At 41.1% G+C, this 18,749-nt stretch overlaps 1 protein-coding gene across 2 annotated transcripts in view; it reads left to right on the forward strand.

Moving 5' to 3' along the window:
- GABRB1 (gamma-aminobutyric acid type A receptor subunit beta1) overlaps nt 1-18,749 on the forward strand; it is a 119,359-nt gene that overhangs the window by 88,454 nt on the left and 12,156 nt on the right. For both annotated transcript variants that reach the window (XM_062493497.1, XM_062493495.1), the window contains exon 5: nt 2,440-2,522. In XM_062493497.1, coding sequence (XP_062349481.1) covers nt 2,440-2,522 — 83 coding nt within the window. The remainder of the gene's footprint in view (nt 1-2,439; nt 2,523-18,749) is intronic.

Genomic DNA, 18,749 nt, shown 5'->3' on the forward strand with positions numbered 1-18,749 from the left:
CATGATTTATTACAGATCCGAGATGGTAACATTTATGCTATATTTGCTATAGTGTGTTTCAATCACTTCACACACACAAACATCTACAGACACAATGTTTGTGTCTAAATAAATTTACAAAGATATACCTGTTAAAAAGTTCCCTCAAATCCAATGAAATATTAATGTTAAATGCCTTGTCATCTCTCTGTAGGTGAGACTTGAGCCCTGAGGAGGAGTAGGGGTGTCAGTGCATGTCCCACCATGAGTTTTCAGTGATGGTCCTGCAAGTATAGCAAAGTTCTAAGAGGTGTCCCTCTAAGAGAGGGGTGCATTCTCTGCAGTCCAGAAGAGCTCAAAGGGTGTCTCTTAGAACAGCTGCTTAGAGGGTCACAAAATGCTTGGGCTTAGTCCTTAGTGAGTTTCTATCCTGGCTGTAATCCAAGCTGGTAATTACTGAGTTCTTTAAAAGTCAGTAACAATGGTACTGTTCTATTCAGGCTACAATTCAGGTAAATAAAGTTCCAAGGCTGTCAGAGGAAGACTGATTATCTCTTGCTCTCCTCCTTGGGGAAGCAGCAGAAGTCCCTGGTAATAGAGAGTGCCACCCCTGCCTTAGCCATATAAGAATTTCTGGCATGGTCAAGGTACACTTCACCACTGAACTCGCTGCTCAAAAGCCCAGTGGGAGCTCCTGAGATCATAGAGCAGCCTGAGGAAGTAGCAGGGGGAGAGGTTTAGAAAACACTCTGGTTCATACAGGTGAACTAAATTACTATAAGGACCAATTTATTAACTGGGAACAAAACATTTTCTTATGAAACCTTCATTAAAAAGTATTTAACTGTGACTAATGTCAGTATATTGTTATGTGTGATCTTAAATGTTATTAAGCAGGTGTCTGACAAATGGGTGTCTTTCCAATGCCTGTCAGTAAGGTGTAATTGATACATGACTAATCTAAATGAGGTCCAACCACAGCTGAAGACCTTTTTTTGTGGCAAATGCATATTTATGGCAAACACATGCTAAGACACATGCATTTATATTTAATGTGACAAAATCCGCCTGAAAAAAAGTATAAACATACCATTTTCATGGTACTTTACACAGTATTCCAGAGTAGTTTCATGGTCTGCTTATTACAGCCCCTGCTAGATGTTCCTTATACTAGATATGACAGATGGATTTTGTAGACTTAGGAAATTTTGAAGAATGTCACAGAAATAAAGCATGTGGCATTTTTTTCCCTTTTAAATTCTATCAGTTCAGTGACAGCAAGGATTATCATCCCAATACAGCACATAAGTGTGCTTGACTTTCAAAAGTAAAATCTCAAGATGTGTTCCTCTGGCATTCATTAACATGGAACTGGAAAAAGAGGACCAAATCCAGACCAAAAAAAAAAAGAGGTTATCTGCCTTTATCTGGTATAAATCATTGGAGAGAGAAGGAGAGAGACCAATAAAATTAGAAGGCATGGTTGCCCATTCACAACTTCAAAAGTTTTATGACCATTTAAGGACCCATCTATTACCAAAAAAAAAAAAAAAAAAAAAAAGATAACTTGCTTTTGTGAGTTTGAGAACACTGATCTAATTGTCTTTCTCAAAGGGAGCTTTAAAATTTGACCCCCATCCTCATGAAGTCATTTCATATTCCTCCCGCACAGTCACAGACTTATCATTAAATATTTTCTCAGATGTTCTTGTGATTTATGGTCTAACAGGGGAGAGGAATTATCTTGCAAAAAGTCTTAGGCTATGGAGAATACATGTAGGGACCAAATATCAACTCACGTGCCCCCTAGAAGAAGTAAGGATCTGAAGCATTCAGCCTGCAATCATAGTTACTCTCAATGTTGATGAAGTAACCACTGTACAGTGTTACATTTCACTAGAGCTTGATTGCCTCACGCCATTTTAAGAGGTGATGTACAATTGTCATAGTTAATGAGAAACTGATTATGAAAGCATAAATAATAAATAATAAAGTATTATCGGATATTCTACAGCATGGATGAAAATGCACATACCTGTCAGACAAAATAAAAATAGCAGTAAGAGACAACAAAATGGAAAAAGAAAGATATCAGCAGTATGAGTTATAAATAAAACTTGCTAAACAATTTAAAGACATCTCAATTAAGAACATTAAAATAAGATTGCCAAGTAGAAATCTCACTGAATGTTCATTAAAACACTACACTTTTACACATAAACTTTTGAGTCAAAATCCTTCTCTACAATATTCAGCATGTGGTCTCATGCTTTATGCTGTAACTGGTATAATGTGCTGCATAAATTAATCATGCTTTACAAGCTCTATAAAGACTGCATGCCAGGAATTCAAGTGTATTCTGTATTTAAACAAACAAAAAACCCATTATAGAAAATCTTGCCATCTAAAACAAGTAAAATGTTTTCAAGTCTCATTATTTTTTTCACCCTCCTCTTACAGGATCACAACAACAGCTGCTTGCATGATGGATCTACGCAGATATCCTCTGGACGAACAAAACTGCACACTAGAAATTGAAAGTTGTAAGTTACTGTAGGGAAAGGGTTGGCCAAATGACAACTGAGAACTGAACAACATTCACAGGGTAGGCAAAACAGGAGCAAGTTGTTCAAATACTATCGGTTCAGTGAGCTTGCACACTGAACATATTAAATGTATTTCTGTAATACACAAGCCCAAATGTGTTCCATTCACAATACTGGTTGATCCAAGCTCGTAAAATGTCTTTCAAAATCTTTTGTCAAGGAAGGGAGAAGGGTATTTCTTGAAGATTAGCTCAGAGGACAGCAACCAAGCACTGTCCATCTTCAGTGCCTAATCACTGCTGAACCTGGAGTAATTATTTCACCTCAGCACATTCATCTCTAACATCAAGATTGACATCTGTCCCATGTGGTGGTGGTGGCAGGATTGATCAGTTGCTGTTACCTAATCATTTGGAGGTTATAAAAGGAAACAACTCCATCCTTCAGCACCAGGATTAACACGAGCTTGTCATTGTCTTCCATGAGCATAGGAACATGGTATGCACTTACAAATTTTTGTTATTGTCTCTTTATATTTTATGATGGTGGCTGTTAGAGAAGTGCCTGTGAAGGTTTTTGAAAAGAATCTTTATTATGCTGGCCATGTAACTTTCCCTTTCCAATGTTTCCCATCACGCTACTGATCTCCCCAGTCACTTTCTGCCAGTTCAAAACTCTGTCTGAGTGTCACAATCCACCACTTTACAAGACCTAAGAAATTGCTTCTTAAGATGATGGCTGTCTTCCCATACTTGAGCTTTGCAGTCCCCTGCCTTTTCTTGGCACAAAACAGTTTTCTTGCTTGCTGCTGCTTCGGTCATCTTCTGTCTTAAACTTATTAAGGCATGTAATGGATGCTTTTGGAGAATGAGTCAAATCTTGATTTTCAAAATACAGCGCATAACACTTCTCCCCAGTCACTTTTCCACCTGATTAGCAGAGGAAACAGATATCTATACAATACCACAGCAACCACAATGGGTGACGATAGTGAAGCTGCCTTCATATTGAACACGTACCTAGTTTATTTGTTGGGATGTAGTTGATTTGAAGTCCCCAGCTCAGTCGTGACTGAAGATGATGAAAGTACGTAAGCATTTATTAGCTAGCATATATCAGCCCAAATAATGAAACTAGACTGATTATTTACTGGTTTATACCTCTTTCACATAAATGAAGCTTTGTAGGGATAAATGTTCTGTGAGAATGGATTTAATACTACCACTGAGACCTCATCAAGAATCAAAATTAGCATCAGATGGAATAAGCAATTAAAATGCTAACACAATCAGGGATGAGAGAATACCGTGTCACTCATGTGGCCAGTCACACATGCCCAAAAGAAAATTGCTTTTCAGACCTTTTGAACACTTGTATAAATAATTCATGTCTCCAGAGGTACATATGTTGATATGTTAAGACTTGTTGAGCTGATCACAATTTGCAACAGGTCAAAATTGGAGAATGAATTACTTCTCATGAGTATTTAAGTCAGTTCTATTACCAGCTGAATGATTTTCCAAAAGCACAGATGTGCTTACCTGCTACTGGATTCCCACAAGTAGTAGATGTGTCAGGGGCAGTGGTGTCTTTGGCGATTGTCTACCTAAAATATACTTTCTAATGCACCATGGTTCTTCTCATCTGCATGTCTAAAACTCTTGAAAATTATTGATTATGTGTCCTGGACACATAAACTAGGACATCATATTTGGTAGAATAGAGTTCAGAAGGGCAAGCTGCCTGCTTCTTTCTTAGGCATTTGAGTACAAGTTGTCCAGAGTACTCTGCACTCAGTAGTACTCACTTACCATGAGGGGACAGAATGGAAAAGAGTGAATAAAGACGTGATAACCATGACCACAGCTTCTCTGCTCATGCATGTGTATTGGGCATGTGGCATTTGCTTCCATAACAGAAACAGTTTACAAGACTCCCACCCTCAAGCTCTCCTAACAACTCCTGCATCACCCTTCAGCTATTGAGCTTCTGTTCTATTTCTATTGTGCCAGTATATGAATGTTCACGGAGCTAGGCTGAAAATGAAATTGTTTATAATTTTTTCAGTTAAAAAAATATCTCCTTAATAGAAAGGCACAATTTTGGGACTGACAGGAATTGAATAAACCCCAGGACAGATCTATTCCTTGAGTAAAAGGGCCAGGGATGGTGGTGCTGTAGTCACTAAACAAGTCTGTGTGCAATAGCAAGCAGCATTTCTCACCACTAGACAAATGCTGTGCAGTATGTGCACTGTCAAACCATTTTCAAAGCACTGGAAAGTGGGCTTGTTCATTTTGATACTGTGCACAATTGTATGGTTTAACCCATGTGGCACCAGCTTCCAGAGCAGTACTGTTGCACTGTGAGAGGTGCAAGATTTCCTTCATTCCTAAGGGTTGGCAGGCAGGTGGCTTCTCAGAAAGTCCCAGGGTGTTTCCCCATTTCTAAACCAAGCAAGCTGGAGACACATTTTCCCCTCCAAAACCTGAATGCTCCCCAGTGCATCCACAACAGCTGTGCAGCACTGCCACAGAGCACCAATGCTGAAGCACACACAACTGGGCTCTCTTCTGAGTTTCCATGAGTTTTTCCAGTGAGTCATTTCACCTTGTAGGGATGCTGGGGTAGTTAGCCAAAGACAATCACTGAAAATCTAAAGTTATAAGAACTGTTCCTTAATAATATTTAACAGTGAATAATTTCAGGTATTGCAAATAGCAGCAAAACAACTGTATGACACAGGAATGGAAAAGAGCACAAGGAACCAAGTGCTGCACTATTATCAAACCTCTCCAGCAGCACAGCAAAGTCATGGATAGCGCATGCCTATATTGAGCCAGGAGATTATTTTCATTAAAAAATTGCATTTCCAGCTTTCCTAAATCTATCTTACAGAACTGCAGAAGCTATGTATGTATGGCTGACAATAAGAGAAATATATACATTTAGGAGGGGAGCATTTTGGCTGCACATGTTCCTTCACACACGTTCTTCACAGCTTTACCCAACCAGTTCACTTTATTCCAAATATTGCAGTGGAAGATGGGGAGATTATATTAGAAATTTTACACCTGTTCCAGTGTCTAATACCATGATGGCTGCTGGAAACTTCTATTTCTGTGTACAGAATCAAGGAATTTTATAACTGGAACTGCTTCATCAGCAGAGCTGGGATCTGTAACAATCCATTTCACACAGATTAGCATATACTGGGAAAGAGGAGACTTAATACTTGGCTGGAGGTTACACAGACTGCTTGGCACTCTCACATGAGCTCTGATGGATGTCAGCTTGGCAATTTAAGATGTTAAATCTCCCAGCTGTTAGTTCTGCTGTATCAGGTAGCCTTTGGCAAGAGCCATAACTGCTATGGCAGTTCAGAACCCACTGCCCTGGCACAAGTCCACTGCTCCTGGCAGCAGCCACAACAGGCTCTGGACTGGCATGGGTGCAGACCCACAGCTGATAAAGGAGCAAGCAGGAGCAGGAGGCAAACAACCAGGGACAGTAGCATCAAAATGCTACGATTTTATCACCCAGAGATTGCCTGCCAGAGACTTCTGACTGCGTAAAACTGCCCCACTCCAGCATCCTTCTTTACAAGTGCTAACCTCACTGCACTACCTAGATGGTAAAGCAGAATACTGTTATTATTTTAGTACTCTTTGTCCCTCTGAGGTTGCCAGTATCACAGTAACAGCAGGATCTTGTGGACTAAGCTTGCACCTGGTTTTCACTCATCAGAAAAAAATGTGTGCCGACAACATCACTGTTACAATAAATTAAATCCCCATTTGGGGTTTTGCTTACAGCATCTCACAAACTTTAGTGAAATGTGTTTCACTATCACAGGAGAGGGAGGGCCCAGCTGTGCTACAGTTTGGCAAAGTTATTTACTTATTAGTAAGCTACTATGTGTTTTGTAACAAGTCTGAGCTGATTATCAAAATTGTCCCTTTGGACTCAAAAATTTGTGTCTCTATGACAACAGTTAATGCTGCATTATTATTCAGGGATCAACCCTGCAACACTGAACCATGCATTAGCCTTGTCAGCAGCACCCTTAGAAACCACTTGAATGGGTGAACTGAATAGGCCCACAGAAACCTGAACAGAGATACTTGGGGAAAAGAGGAAGATTTATTCAGTTGGCTACAGCATAAAAAAATGGCAATTCTGTTTTGATTCCACTGTTTTTATGGCTGTCCCTTCTTCATATAGAAATAGATATAACACTAAATATATGTAATGCTGCTTTGAAAGCGCAACCAACTTAGAGTGATATTACAGTAAATCAATAAAATGCTCTACTTGAACCTCTACATAGTTTGTTGCCAGAAAAAAAACAACTGACTTAATACCTAAACATTCATTATCACCTTCGATGGCACAGAGCCATCTGACAGAATGAGATTTCAACAGATTTATCACAGCTCTCTGCTTGAGACAAGATTGCATTGATCCAGTGTATGACTGCATTTGAAGTACCAAGGATATAAGAACCTACATCTCTAACAAATAGGGATATTTTTTTAGAGATTAAAAATCTGTCTTAAATCCAAGCTTTCCCATACAGCTGTTCTTTTACCTATCTGCAGGCACCAGATATCTACTAATTTATTCATGCCTGGCAATAAAAATTCACTAATGAATATTGCTGTTCTCGTACCTGAGGCAGCAAGAGCTTTGAGCTGGATCCACTTATGTATTTTTCCCTAAAATATCCAAAACCTCTAAAAGGTCATCTGGTCTCATCCTGTTTCTCACCAAGCATATCAAACTGGTTCCACAGAAAGCATAATTTCTCTTTTCTCAAAGGAACTTGCTGTTCAGAGTATTCTAGAAGCCAGTTGCAAGGCCCCTTCCCAATTAAAAAAAAAAAGTCTGCAAGGATGATGAACCCAATACCTTTTTTAGGAGCTTGTATTTCTGATGTTGCTAAAGAGGGCAGCCCCCCAATAACAACTGCTTAGGTTTTGCCACATTTGTAAATGAAGAGGTCCTCTCACTCACCCTCCTGACAGCCTGCCCCTGCTCTCCCATGAAACCTGTCAGCCACAAACCTGATCTCTGGAATGTGTTGCTTCTTGTCTCTGATTGTTACAGCATAGCATTGGGAATAAAAACTCTCTTCTGTTTCTGGCCAATTCCTTTAAGTATTCTAAAACACATACTCAGCTTTAAATTTCTTCCAAACTTGATTGACCAGAACAAGAGAGAGAGAGAGAGAGGTTCCAAAACTCAGATCATTCAAATAATGCATCTTTCTGAGATGCGATGCTATGCAGATTATCTGAATGAAAGTCAGGAGGGTTCCTGCCTGCCCATCTTCACTTAATATCCCAGCTATAAGTGATAGGATGTTCTTAGCATGTCATCCTATTGGCAGTTTTCCCAGTTCCCCTGTGTGCAGGTGGGTCTCCATCTATGCCTGCTGTGCTCCCATTTCTGCCTTTGCTATGACATGCCCAAATCACCTCATTTCACAAAAATTCTGCCCCTGGATCAAATGCCATATTCAAGCTCCCACAAAGCCTAACAAAATAAAAGGAAACAGCAGGACACAGAAAAGCACACTTAATCACATCATACTCATAAAACAAGTAAAACAGTACCATACAAAACACCCCAGCAAGAGCAGGAATGGAGAGCAGCACAAAAGGCTGCCAAAGCAATCCCATATACTGCCCACTGGGATAGCAAAGTGACTACTCTCTGAGCAACACATTTTGCAATTTGAAACTCACTTTATAATTTCTTAAGACATTCAGATAATAGACCTTATGTTACTCCATATACCCTGTGCAGAAAACACACACTGAGCTTGTATCATTGCAAATACACTCTCAGAGGGATTGCCGGTGGAGACTTTGCATGCACACAGCAATCTGTGGATCCCCATTAAGTTCTGACATGTCATCCTTCTGAGCTGTAGAGAACATGCAGGCAGCAAAACAAGAGAGGTTTTAAAGTTACAGCATGAGCATCCACAGCAGCCAATTTAAACATCACAGGAACAGAAAGACTAGCACAGATCTGTGAAGCTGAGCAAGTTGTTTTTTAAATACTTTGAGAGGCAGATTCACAAATAGCTTGTGGATATTGAAACTGAGAAACTAGCCAAGAAGGACTGCATGTTTCCTTTTTTTTTCCATATCAAAAGTTAAAATGTATTTTTGGCTCAGTTTATGTCATTCTTTTCCACTCATCTTTTAAGTCAGCCACTGAACTAAAATAATTCATTCTTCACAGCACACTAGTGTTAAGCCACAGTGACTGCTCTGTTTCCACACTTTGGAAAGATTTCTTTCCCCAGAGGACTATAAATCAGTTATGTTACTTTCACAATGTATTTTTACACTGCACACAAATTTACAAGTTACTCAGATGCAGATAGTTTAGTCTATATGACTTTCCCATTTTATTTTTGAGAAGATGGATAGCTTGTCTTTATATGGATGCATAGATTTTAAAAGAAAATATTTGACATTCAGCAATTCCAAGACCATGAACATAGGAAATTAGCAAAGTTTGATATGTCTTAAGAACTTTTCTATTACACACAGAGGAATGCAGAGTTGTTTTCACCAACTGCTCTTCTTGTTTAGTGTCATCTCAGTAATCTCAGAGGTACCAGTATGTGACCCAGGGTGTCCCCCGGTGATCACAGAGGATAGGAAAGCTGGAGCTGAGTCACTTCCCAGCACAGCCAGTCTCAGTCTTCAGCCTCTGAGACCCCTCAGGCCAGGGGAACAGCAAAAACAAAAGCTTAGCTTGTTTTTTTTTAAAAAATAAGGATTCATTTAGAGGGGCTGACTCTTCCAGAAGCAGCTGTGCTCTTAGATGATTCTGTATTTCTGCAGTCAGAGCTGAAGAAAAAATAATTCCTGCACCTGGTAATACAACAATCTTGGAAGAGCTTGTATACTGTGCTTTGAGACAGTTGTCCTAGAATGTTACAGCCATAAGTATAATTTATATATTTCATTGTCTTCTGCCAAGGTGTGAATTGCTGTATGAAAGCAAAAAAACCCAGAACAAACTGGAAGATTCTGGTACTCATGGATTTGCTTCAGGTTGTGAAAATGAAGCCTTTCCCCCAATGCATCTGTATTTACAGATATTATAAATCTTGAGAAATTATCTGTTCAGTGCCTATCCCTTCTCTGTCTCAATCTATATAATATGACTTCTTGACACTGTAGTAATAGAAATAACAAAACACAATGCCTGAAATCTCAGTGTGGGAAGATGTCTTAGCTGACCTGGGACAATACTAATAAGAAGTGGTTTTATTAAGTGAGCGGTATACTCACATGCAAGTCCTCCAGCCCTCAGGAAACTTCTCTGCAGAACAAAGAACAGAATTGAGCCCTTCAGATAAAACTCTTAATGCTTCTTCCATTAGCTTTCTGCTACCACTTCTAAGAGCTTTATTTATTAATTCACCTTCCTCATAAACTTATAGCAACAACATTAAGTGCCAGAGTAGACTGTACAAAGAGGCACAGGCTATCATGGAGAAGCCATAGTGTGTGGAAAACTTCAAGAAGAAAACGTTGAGCATTTCAAGTTTGTTTGAAGACATCATTCATACTGATACAATTTTTCATTTAATTTATATTTTCTGGTGATTGGCAGCCCTCAATTCATCAGGCTTCCATGGAAACAGCAGGACCAAGTTTCCCAGATTTCTAGGTCAGATCTCCCTAGCCATGAAGGAAAGAAACATCTGTGCAGAGAGGTGCACATTGGTCTCCCTCAGTCTTTCAAATACCTGTTACCATTAGAGTGCAAGCCTGGTTTTTAAAGGAGACAACTGTCCATTAGCATGTAGATGGAAACAGAATTAGACAATGACTCATTTCACACAGGCATTGGACCCCAGGATCAGGGTGCTGATGTCTGGGGAAAGGGAAAAACTGCATGGTAACTCTAATTACAGATCTGAGCTGTAAGCTGTCTGATTGAAGCAGCACCTAAAGGTTATTAGATTGCTACCAGTATTGCTACCTCTTCCTGCAACTTCCTGGTGAGGTGCAATTTTGGCTAATACTCTCAGTGACTTAGCTCAGAATATGTGGCCAATCTTCTGAGTAATGTATTTCCAATTCCTATTCATTATATTCTGTAAGAGTCTATAGGCATGATTACAGGCTGGTTAAGGAATGGAATGGGAGCAGTTCTTAGGAGAAGGACTTGGGGGCTTTGGTAGATGGGAAGCTTAATATGACCTGGCAATGTGCACTCCCGTTCCAGGAAGACAACAACTTCCTGGGCTGCACCAAAAGCTGCAGGTCAAGGGATGTGGTTATGTCCCTCTAGTCTGCTCTTGTGAGACCCCCACCTGTAGTGCTGTGTCCAGCCCTGGGGTTCTCAGCATAAGAAGGACATGGAGCTGCTGGAGTGAGTTCAGAGGAGGGCCACCAAGAGGGACAGAGCACCTCTCCTATGAAGACGGACTGAAAGAGCTGGTGGTGTTCAGCCTGAAGACAAGGAGACCAGGAAGACCTTAGAGCACTATCCAGTACCTAAAGGGTGCCAGCAAAAGAGCTGGAGAGGAATTTTTAACAAGGGCATGTAATGACAAGACAAAGGGTAATGGCTTCAAACTGAAAGACAGTAGGTTTAGATCAGACACTAGGAACAAATTCTTTACTGTGAGGGTGGTGAGGCACTGTCACAGGTGACCCAGAGAAGGCGTGGATGCCCCATCCCTGGAAGTGCTCAAGACCCAGTTGGATGGAACTTTGAGCAACCTGGTCTAGTTAAAGGTATCCCTGACCACAACAGGAGGTTTAGAACTTTCATTTCCTTCCAACTCAAACCTTTCTGTACATCTATGATTCCATCATTCTGTGATCACTAAATTACCTATGGAGAGTTCTTCCTGAAGAAAAAATCCCCTGTTATTTAAACTTTTATAATTTCTAATCCAAACCAGACAGACCATGACTGCCTTATTTGTATTCAAATTTAGGGTCAAAGCAACAGAATCTGTAATTCAAGTATTTCACACACCTACTGTGGCCAGGAATGTGTATCAACAAGATTAGGCAGGCAGGAAACCATTCAGCATCTTTTGATTATAAGACCTTGGATCTTCTCCCTCCACAGAGCACCTGCCCCTCCATTACACCTTACAGTAGTCCACTAGTGAGTGTGTGCTGCATGTCTGCCTCCCTCCACACAAAGCTGCAGATATAAAGCAGAGATTGTACATTAACCACTCAAAAAGCCTGTTCCATGACTTTAGCTTATGCTTTTAGCCAGAGAAACCCCTCTACTCATTCTTTAGTGCTTAAGTAAAAATGTCAATCATAGCAGTACCTCAGGCACCTTGATACCCAAGGAGGCATTCATCTCCTTGGTGCAGGACTGCACTCCTCTCTGAACTCAGCCTGGTTTTGCACAAGGGAGCATGGTATTTTTCAGGCAAGAATTTTTTGTCAGTACAGTATATGAGTTCAGTAACGTAAAATTATTTTGGCAAAATATGCACACAGAAAATGTGGAAAGTATGTGTACAATACATGTGTATTGCCAAATTCCTCTCTATTCTTAATTTTGTCTGGAAATCTTGGAATGGAAATTTTAATGTAGCTCAATGTAACTTTAAATCTTTCTACAACTGTTCATGAATTGAAAATTCAGCTACTTTCAAAGTCAGAATAGTGAGTGAGACCATGCTGGCAGCTAAATACCGAACAGCCACTCACTCACTTCCCTCTTCCCCCAGGGGGAAGGAGAATCAGAAAAGAAAGGGCAGACCACCATGAAAACTTTATTCTCACTATTTATATAAAAATCCCAAGTACAGTGGACTTGTACTTGGTTCCACATTTACCTCTCTGAAAAACTTTATGCACCTGCATTAAATAATTAAAATTTTAAAAGGGTTTTCACTGTCTTGGGTGGGAACACGATATTGCGCAGAAATATGTGTACTTGTGTAAGACATGCTAGCATAAGTAAGAAACAAAAAACGTCCTGATTCATCTCCAGTCAGAGTCCTGTGGAAAGAAGAGACCCTACTGCCTTAAAGAAGAGCAGGTTTTGGCCTGACACTGGAGCACCAGCCAGAGGGACCTGGATTTCAAATGCCTTTTCCACCAAGTACAACAGCTGTATCTAAAGTTGGGCGAGTCTGCCTGGCAACAAAATGAGAGCACTTAGAAGTAGATCTTAATTAGTCAAATGAAATAAGTGCTCAAGGGCAAGATGTATTTACAATACGAGCAGACAAAACTGTGTACCATGCAATATTGACTGAACTAAATTAATTGAATGCTAAGCAGCTGAACCTCTGTTGCTAATGTTTACATAATGTGCTTATAAATAGTGTTGTTCCCTTTTTTAACTTTGTAAAGCAACTCAAGTCAGGAAAAAAGCTTCTAGGATTATGGCTCAGACTGTGAGAGTCATCTATTGTACAGCAGCTCAAATGAGAAAAAAAGAGGAAGGAAAAAAACGGTGGGGTTGAAAAAAGATTTGCATTGGACTTACAAATTCTACATAAAATGTGCTCCTGACAACACTGAGCAAATTACCTTAGTCAGGTTTGTGTGAAGGTGTGGAAGTCCTTTGAGTTAGCAAACTAGGTGAAAGGTTGCACAAGGCTTTCAGGAGAGGCCAGGTCTCTCTCAACAGGTCGAGGTCTTTCTTCCTGAGTCTAGCACTCCCAGCCTGTGCTGCCAGGACTAGAGAAGAAACAATATGTGGTTTGCATTTTGCTGCTCCTGAAAATGGATATTTTCTGTCTCCTCATCAAACCAGAGGGGTATAAAGGCTAGAACAAAAGAATAAAGGGGGAGGGGGGGAAGGTAAGCAAACCTCTCCAGAAGAGGTCAGGAGCTTTGGTTTACCTTTCTGCCAGCTGAGATACAACTGGTAATCAGTAGAGTGTCCATTCAAGAGAATAATAAGAAAGGGAGAAGCAGAAAGATCAAAACAGATTCAGGAAAAAAGCATCTCAGAATGAAATGAAGAGAGGATGGCTGGAATTTCTGACACTTGCTTCTGGAAAGAAACAAATCCTCTCTTTCCAGCTCCAAGCTCTCAAGGACAGTCTGGTACCACCAACAAGCGAAATGGCATGCAAGGCAAGGAGACTGTTTGGGTTAACCTCCTCATGCCTAGCTGCTGCCCTAATCACTGTTGTCTAGTCTCTAGACAGTAACATGACAGTGTGACTTCAGAACTTTGGTGATTTCAACCCCACAAGAGAAGACGATCAAGGCAAACAAGTGAGAAATGTGGAAGAGATTAAACAAAATGTTCCTCAGGACATGTAACTACCAAAGTAACTAAAGTGCTATCTTAAAACTTCATGCTTCAGAGCTACTCAAACTAACTTACAAAATAAGAAACTTGCTAAAGGTCTATAGAAACTGATGTATGATGTGTGTATCAGGGATGACCTGCTGACAGCAGCTGTGTGCCTTGTACATATTACATGTGCAATTACACAAGTGTCTGGGCTGCACAAGAGGACGCCAGTCATGGACACATACTGCTCGCCTGCTTTCTAAAAAGAAAAATTAAAAACCAATATATTATTGGTTGAAATATTTAGACAATAGGTCATGAAAATGATTCAAATCCAAATTTGAATCACTGGCACTGCTCACTAAACATTTGCGTATAAGGAACTTCAGAGCTTTCAAAGACATCTTAGCCTCTTAGCTACTATGGGCAGGCTGCTTTTACTACACAAAATGTATGGGCATGAACAAGACTTTTTAATCACAGTTTGATTTACAGGAATCACACAGAGATGTGTAGAGTCAGAGGTTCTTAATGTCAGGCTGAAAGTCATCAGTCCAGTGTCGAAAGGAAAGTGTTTTAAAGGTGAAAGAAATGAGATGGGTAAATCAGGTTGCACTCGAACATGTCAGACCCATAACTGTTGTACTGTCTTAGATCAAGTATCTGTCTTGCCCATCATCTTGTCTCTGAGAGTGGGCAGCAGAACATATCAGTGAAGCTAGAACAGAGCCTAGGACTCACATGCTGATATCTCCTCAGTAAACACCTCCAGTAGTGTACTGCACTTCACTACATCCAGTTGGAAATAGTATCATATTTAGCAACCTGGATAGATTTTTATTCTGTGATTCTATGGCAGCTTTTGAACAAGCATAAACTCTGGACACTCATGTCAATGAGTGATTTCTGCAGTTTATCTGTATGCTGAATTTCCCTTTATTTCTTTCAAACTAGCCACTCGACATATGATTTGGTGCTTTCTTGGTCTGAAAGTCTGAGAGTCTGTAAATAATCATGTGCTCTTCAAGCTCACCATGCTAACTTAGGATCTTACAGACTTTTTTATCAGCCATCTTACCTCCAGTCTAAATAATTGTGACTCAGACAGGTCCTTTCTTCGTTGGAATCAAGTGTGTCCTTCATTCTAGCCAATTTAGGATTGCTATGTTGGGCAGAGAAAGGAAACTGCATGAAATAGTGCAACATGAATTGGAATGTATATGGAAATGCAAACAAAGAATTTTGCATTTGCTTCTCTTCCCTAATAATTCCTTTGTTTGGTTGGTTGGTTGATTTTTTTACAGCTAATGAGAATTAAATTCTCACTAGTGAACAGGACACAGAAATATCAGCATGCCTTACAGGAGGTACTCTTGCACATGAAAGCCATACTAGCTAAAACATACTTGATGTGTGTTTCTGATTGCTCATTGCATCATTTTTATTTTAGCCTTTAAGCTCCTTTGCCATCACGGGCATAAACCAGTAAAAAGAGACTACTTAACTGGTAAGGCATTTTCAATATAAGTTTGACTACTTATTCAGAACCCTTCATTTCCTTCTGTTGAGACACAGTGATACAGAGAAGTCCTGCTGTGTTAGTCATTAAACAGATATTAAGCAAAACTAAACAATTTGTCTCCCACAGGACTTTTGGGTTTGTATCAAGTCTCACTGGCAAAAAATGATAACAAGCAAAACTGAACCAATATTAATGGTACTTGAAAATTAAGGCAAGGTTATAATTCACTCTTTGAACTAGATTAGGATCTTGCAATAGTGACTTCATGCTGTAATAACGTTTATTTTCATCTTCTAATGGATGGGAAGTTATGTGGAGACACATAACTGGGATGGAATAGATTGTCCCATACGGAACATTTATTTTTATTTGAGAAACCTTCTTAAATAACTGACAATGTTTAGTACTCCAGCAGTCCAACCAAGTTTTCATTTGGGCCAGTGTTGCTAAGGCTAACTCATATCCCCAGGGAAAACAAAAATTATTTCTCAGTGGGAAAAAAAGTACTTTTCAGATGCAAATACACACTCAAACTCAGGTGGCAGGAAGACTTTTCAAGGTATTCTACCACCTTAATGTTAACTAGTTACACTGATTTCCAAAGCACATCTTCAGATGTGTGGTGCCCCATTCACCTGTCAGGTTTAAGTTGAAATAGTGCAATACATTTAGCACTGTATGGACCGTCTTGGTGGAGTGTGGCAGAAACGCATTATCTTCCTGTTTGAATACAATCCTAGGAATAATAACAAGAAAAATATAATACATTTAGCAACAAAGACTAAGTTGTTATGAAAGGCACAATCTAGGAGGAATGGAAGAGGTTTGGGGTACAACCTCATGTCCTTACCCAGGACAAACTAATTTTTGCACACAAATTAATGTAGTCTTTTGAAAAGCCCTATTTAGAGCCAAAGGAAAAGACCTGGCTGCTGGGTGCTCCAGAGCTACCTGCCCCAGAGAATCAGAAGGGAAAAACAATTCAGAGATGTTTGGACATCTCTGTTGAATTGCTGATGATGGTGGAACCATGATTTGTATTAGTGAATGTAACACAGATCCTCATTTATCCCAGAGATATTTGAGAAGGTGAGTGCTGCAGTGTAAAATAAAACAGCCTGGTGGCATCCATACACTGTTAAACTTGGCTGTATCACAATGTCAGCAACATTTCTAAAACATTTTTTTTTTCTGTGAAGAGGGATATTTATATATAACCTATTTCTTGCCATGCATGTATATAGTTAGTTTTTAGATCTGTGGTACTTCTGACCAAGCATTTGCACTTGAACTTTCAGCTGCTGAGAGAGAGAAAAAAAAAAATTAAAAGTTGGCGATAAAGTGCTATATTTTCATTCCTAGACAATATTTTCTAGGAAGTAAGTTTTATATCTCGAGCTGCGCAGTGAAATGTGTTTTTTAGTGGTTTTGAAGATGGAAAATAATCTAGAAAGCAAAGAAAAAAAAAGGCTTAAGTAGGACAAATATTTTTTAGGGAATATTTTATATAATGTTATGTTATGTTGTATATTGTATACTATATACTATATATTATATTATAGATTTTATATATATATTATATTTTATTTTACATAATATTATTTAGGGACCTATAACAAAAAAATTAATTAAGTTGTATCGGTCATTTATTATTTAGGTCAACAAAACCAGCCTCAGAATTCCTGGGAAAAACTGCTTGATTAAACGACTTAGACTGCTAGGGATGCCAGCCCAGCCCAGTGAGGCCATGCTCACTCCAGAAGTTGGGAGCAAACGCGTTCGGCTCCCCGCGCATCCCCCTCTCTTCCCCCGTTCATTCCCCGTTCATCCCCCGTTCATCCCCCGTTCATTCCCCGTTCATTCCCCGTTCATCCCCCGTTCATTCCCCGTTCATTCCCCGTTCATCCCCCGTTCATTCCCCGTTCATTCCCCGTTCATTCCCCGTTCATCCCCTGTCCCGGGTCGCCCCGGTCGCGGCACCCCCGGCCCAAGGCGGAGCGCGGGCGCCCCCGCGCGGTCCCAGGGCGCGCTGCTGGTGCCCGTTCCCGTGCGGGGAGCTCCGGCTCTCTCCCGTTCCCGTGCGGGGAGCTCCGGCTCTCTCCCGTTCCCGTGCGGGGAGCTCCGGCTCTCTCCCGTTCGGGATGGGGGAGCTCCGGCTCTCTCCCGTTCGGGCTGGGGGAGCTCCGGCTCTCTCCCGTTCGGGATGGGGGGAGCTCCGGCTCTCTCCCGTTCGGGATGGGGGAAGCTCCGGCTCTCTCCCGTTCGGGATGGGGGAGCTCCGGCTCTCTCCCGTTCGGGCTGGGGGGAGCTCCGGCTCTCTCCCGTTCGGGCTGGGGGGAGCTCCGGCTCTCTCCCGTTCGGGCTGGGGGAGCTCCGGCTCTCTCCCGTTCGGGATGGGGGAGCTCCGGCTCTCTCCCGTTCGGGCTGGGGGAGCTCCGGCTCTCTCCCGTTCGGGATGGGGGAGCTCCGGCTCTCTCCCGTTCCCGTGCGGGGAGCTCCGGCTCTCTCCCGTTCCCGTGCGGGGAGCTCCGGCTCTCTCCCGTTCGGGTGGCGCCCACCCTGTGGCTCCTGACAGCATCACTGAAACACCGGAGGCCCGCGATATCTGACCTCTATGAAATTCGTGTTCAGACACCACGGTCCAGCTGAGAGCGCTTCTCTCTCTGACACAAAAGCAGAGGTATGCATTTAAATTGGTGACATGGATACGCGCACACAGGAGAAAGGATTACATGGGAAAAGAGCTGCCGAGGTAATACCCGGGCGGTACAGAAAAGTTTGGTGAACAAGCCAGCATTAACACTGCAATGGCAAGACTCAACTTTTCCTCTCACTGAAATAGCTTTTCCTCCTTTGTAAACGCTAAGGCATTTGCTGCACGAAATAAAGGGTTTCTATTGCCTGCTAGACAGTATTTATTACTGCCCCACACTTGAAGGCTTCTTCATTTACATCACTACAGATCCTCGCTTAAAGCCACCGTCCACTTAAAAAGCAGAAGGAGCAATCTGTCTCCTGCTCACTGTTCAGAGCTGAGATCAATTCCTGTCTTTAACCTGCAGCCAATTGTCTTCCTCCTAAGTTTGCTAGAAAAAAAGCAATGTCGTCACCTATGAAACATGAGGGTCTCCAGTGCCTACACCTGTGAGCCATTGTCAGCCTTGAAAAGCAATGCCTCCCACACACCTAGAACAATGTGCAAAGCACATAAGGAAACACAGCAACAATCCTATGCATCAGGGAATGGACTGCCCAGGGAGAACTTACACCTTGTTAGTGTCTAGCAGAGATATTACAATGACTGCCAGGGAAATAATGAATGTACTAAAGTTCACTGTACCTAAAACGACAGGAAAATGGTTTTGCTCAACTACTTTTCTAAAAAGGGAGCTAAAAAATGTGAATGCTCCTGAGTGAAAAATATCACTATC

Source organism: Cinclus cinclus, chromosome 5 (assembly GCF_963662255.1).
Source record: "Cinclus cinclus chromosome 5, bCinCin1.1, whole genome shotgun sequence".
Classification (NCBI taxonomy): Eukaryota; Metazoa; Chordata; class Aves; order Passeriformes; family Cinclidae; genus Cinclus; species Cinclus cinclus.